This window comes from Colobus angolensis, unplaced genomic scaffold (genome assembly GCF_000951035.1).
Source record: "Colobus angolensis palliatus isolate OR3802 unplaced genomic scaffold, Cang.pa_1.0 Scaffold163, whole genome shotgun sequence".
NCBI classification, from domain to species: domain Eukaryota; kingdom Metazoa; phylum Chordata; class Mammalia; order Primates; family Cercopithecidae; genus Colobus; species Colobus angolensis.
Genome location: NW_012114744.1, coordinates 1,762,739 through 1,765,795, shown reverse-complemented (window position 1 = coordinate 1,765,795; position 3,057 = coordinate 1,762,739). Strand labels below are relative to the sequence as shown.

At 40.7% G+C, this 3,057-nt stretch overlaps 1 protein-coding gene across 1 annotated transcript in view; it reads right to left on the bottom strand.

Annotated features, from left to right (window-relative positions):
- CAV2 (caveolin 2) overlaps positions 1–1,282 on the bottom strand; it is a 119,164-nt gene extending 117,882 nt beyond the window's left edge. The window contains exon 1 of the mRNA XM_011937420.1: positions 1,156–1,282. Coding sequence (XP_011792810.1) covers positions 1,156–1,282 — 127 coding nt within the window. The remainder of the gene's footprint in view (positions 1–1,155) is intronic.
- Between the last annotated feature and the right edge of the window lie 1,775 nt (positions 1,283–3,057).

The following is a 3,057-nucleotide window of genomic DNA, read 5'->3' as shown; positions in this document are numbered from 1 at the left end:
GTGAAACCCCATCACTACTAAAAATATAAAAATTAGCTGGGCGTGGTGGCCGCCACCTGTAATCCCAGCTACTTGGGAAGCTGAGGCAGAAAAATCACTTGAACTCGGGAGGTGGAGTTTGCAGTGAGCCAAGATCACACCACTGTACTCCAGCCTGGGTGACAGAGCGAGGCTCCATCTCTATTAAAAAAAAAAAAAAAATCATGCCTGGTATCTCACTTTATCCAGACAGCAATCCAGTGGGATATGTTCTTTTATATCCCTTTAACATCAAAAGAAATTGAGATGTGGAGAAAGTAAGCCACTTGCTCCCAGTTACATAGCTGACAATGTTGCAAATCAGATTGTCTGCTTTCAAATTCAGTTCTCCTTCCTAGACTTGGGGAAGCCATTTGTCTTCCTGCATCTCTATTTTTGCATTTATTAAATAGAAATAATAATGCCTACATTCTAGAGTTGTTATAGGAAATTAATATAATGAATGTTGAATTCTTGGCACTTGATAAATGATGGCTATGCTCTTAATTTGACCATAAAGGGCATATCTAGTTCTGTTGATGTAATAATGCCAGCCAGTCAGTTGTACCCTTGTCAGCACTGAATTCTGATGACAGTTACCACACCACTGTCACCTGAAGAGTAAGAGCACTGGGATTGCCTTGGACATCTTTAAAGCCCCTCAGAGAGTGGGACAGCATGACACAGTGGACATGCAATAGATATGCATGGAATGAAAAAAATAATACACTGCGCTGTGGCCCCTTTCATCTTTCGTCTTGTGTTCGGTTGATGACACAGTTATGTCTTTATAAAACATTTTCTATGTTTATGTTTTGTCTTCCCATGTACTTCGTAGGTGCTTACATCCATAAGATGTTAAACCCATTCCCTCAAGCACAAAAGATGCTCAACAAGTATTATCTGCTTGAGTGATTGTTAAGAGAATGTGGCAGTTGTGCATTGCCTCTCTCACTTTGGACCATCCTTTAACAAGTTAGGTTACCACTGTCACCTGAAGAGTAAGAGCACTGGGATTGCCTTGGACGCCTTTAAAACCCCTCAGAGAATGAGACAGCATGACACAGTGGACATGCAATAGATATCCATGCAATGAACAAATAATACAATGCACCGTCCTTTAACAAGTTAGGTTACCTGGCATGTGGAAGTAGCTTTCAGCAGCCCACGTTGCATTCATTCTACATTCATTCAGTGTGGGTGCTTTCATCATGGAATGTAGAAATGTTGGTCCGCACCTCCGCTGCGTAGACACATCTTCCATTGGTCTGATTCTTGGGAAAGTACTTCATTAGACCATTATTTTACTAATGGCCCATTATATTTCTAGCCTGCTGTGGGCATAGCACTGACCAACACAATGTCTGAGGATGATGCTAGATGGGAAAATGGAGATGCAAATGGTGTCCCGAATGGCTGGACATTTAACTCTATTTTTTTTCTGTAGAAACAGATGAGAGGAGTTTCTATGCTCTATTTTTTGCCATAATTATGATTAATTACGAAACAGTTAATTTAAAAATCATTTGAATTTAAAAATTGTCTTTTCCATTAGAAAGACTAAGATCTTTTTAAAAAATAATTTGAGTCATTTATTCATAACTGCTGTCTAAAACTGGAAGAGATTGGCTGATATGGGAGCAGTGAGTCTCTTGTCAACGGAAGCACTCAGACACTTCAAGGATGGAATTCATAAATGAGATAAGGGCTATTTCTAGAGTCAAGCGTCTGTGATTCTGTCCCCATGAGTCTAAGCATGGTCTCCTACTTTATGTTTCTGTGAAAAAACTGACCCCAAATCTTTATTTAGGATGTTATGGGAAATTGACCCCAAGAGAAAATCTTATGAGAATTAGAACACTGCTACTTACATTTTAAAAAAGCCTTGTCAAGATCAAGATGCTGGAGAATGAACAACTGCAATCTAGCTTAAGCCATACATGGCTTTTCTTTTCTCTCTTTTTTTTTTTGTTTGAGACGAAGTGTCACTCTGTTGCCAGGCTGGAGTGCAGTGGCATGATCTTGGCTCACTGCAACCTTCGTTTCCCAGGTTCAAAGGATTCTCCTGCCTCAGCCTCCTGAGTAACTGGAACTACAGGTGTGTACCACCACGTCCAGCTAATTTTTGCGTTTTTAGTAGAGACGGGGTTTCACCATGTTAGCCAGGATGGTCTCGAACTCCTGACATGAGGTGATCCGCCTGCCTCGGCCTCCCAAAGTGCTGGGATTATAGGCGTGAGCCACCGCACCTGGCCACATGGCTTTTCTTATTGGTGAAATAGGTGGTGCTAATTCTCAGAGATTTAATTTTAATTCATTGTGGCTGGGAGAGACAATTTTGTTTCTCAAAGCAAGGCCTTTGGAGTGTCTCACTTGTGTCTCTATTTGGCAAAATAATAGGATTAATGTTTACATTTTTAAAGGTGACAATTTGATGGATCTTGTGAATTAGAATCTCTGACTTTCACAACTACGACCCCTGCTATGAGTTTCAAAAACGTATCTGGAACTAAAGCCAAGAACTTGCCTCGGATTCTGCATGTAGTTGTGTTAGTCATGCCTCAGGGCAACATGTGTCACCCATTTAATACAGTGATGATCACAAGGAATAGTGTACGTTAAGGGGTGGGGAGTTGGGGGAGAGTCAGGGTTGCAGTGGTGTTGGTGAAGTAGGGTAGTGATGTGAAGGAGCGGAGAACGTAGGTTAATTTATCAAATTCTTGTCCTTTAACACATTTATGAAATATATGAAACTGAAATGTCTGCTAATCTTTAGGAAAGCTTTCATGTGACTCCTCTTATGAAGAATTTTTAAAGGACCTGGGGCCTTTTAGCCTAACATTAGTCTCTGGGAGTGGCTGGCTGGTGTTTCTTAATGTCTGCTGAGCTGTCATTGGGCACGGGAGTCACCAAAAAGAAGGTAAAAGGGAAATTTCATATTGAGTCCCTGTTTTGTGCCAGTACTTTTAGGCATTTTATTTCTGTTATTGGATTTTTTTTTTTTTGAGATGGAGTCTTTCTCTGTTCCTCAGGCTGGAG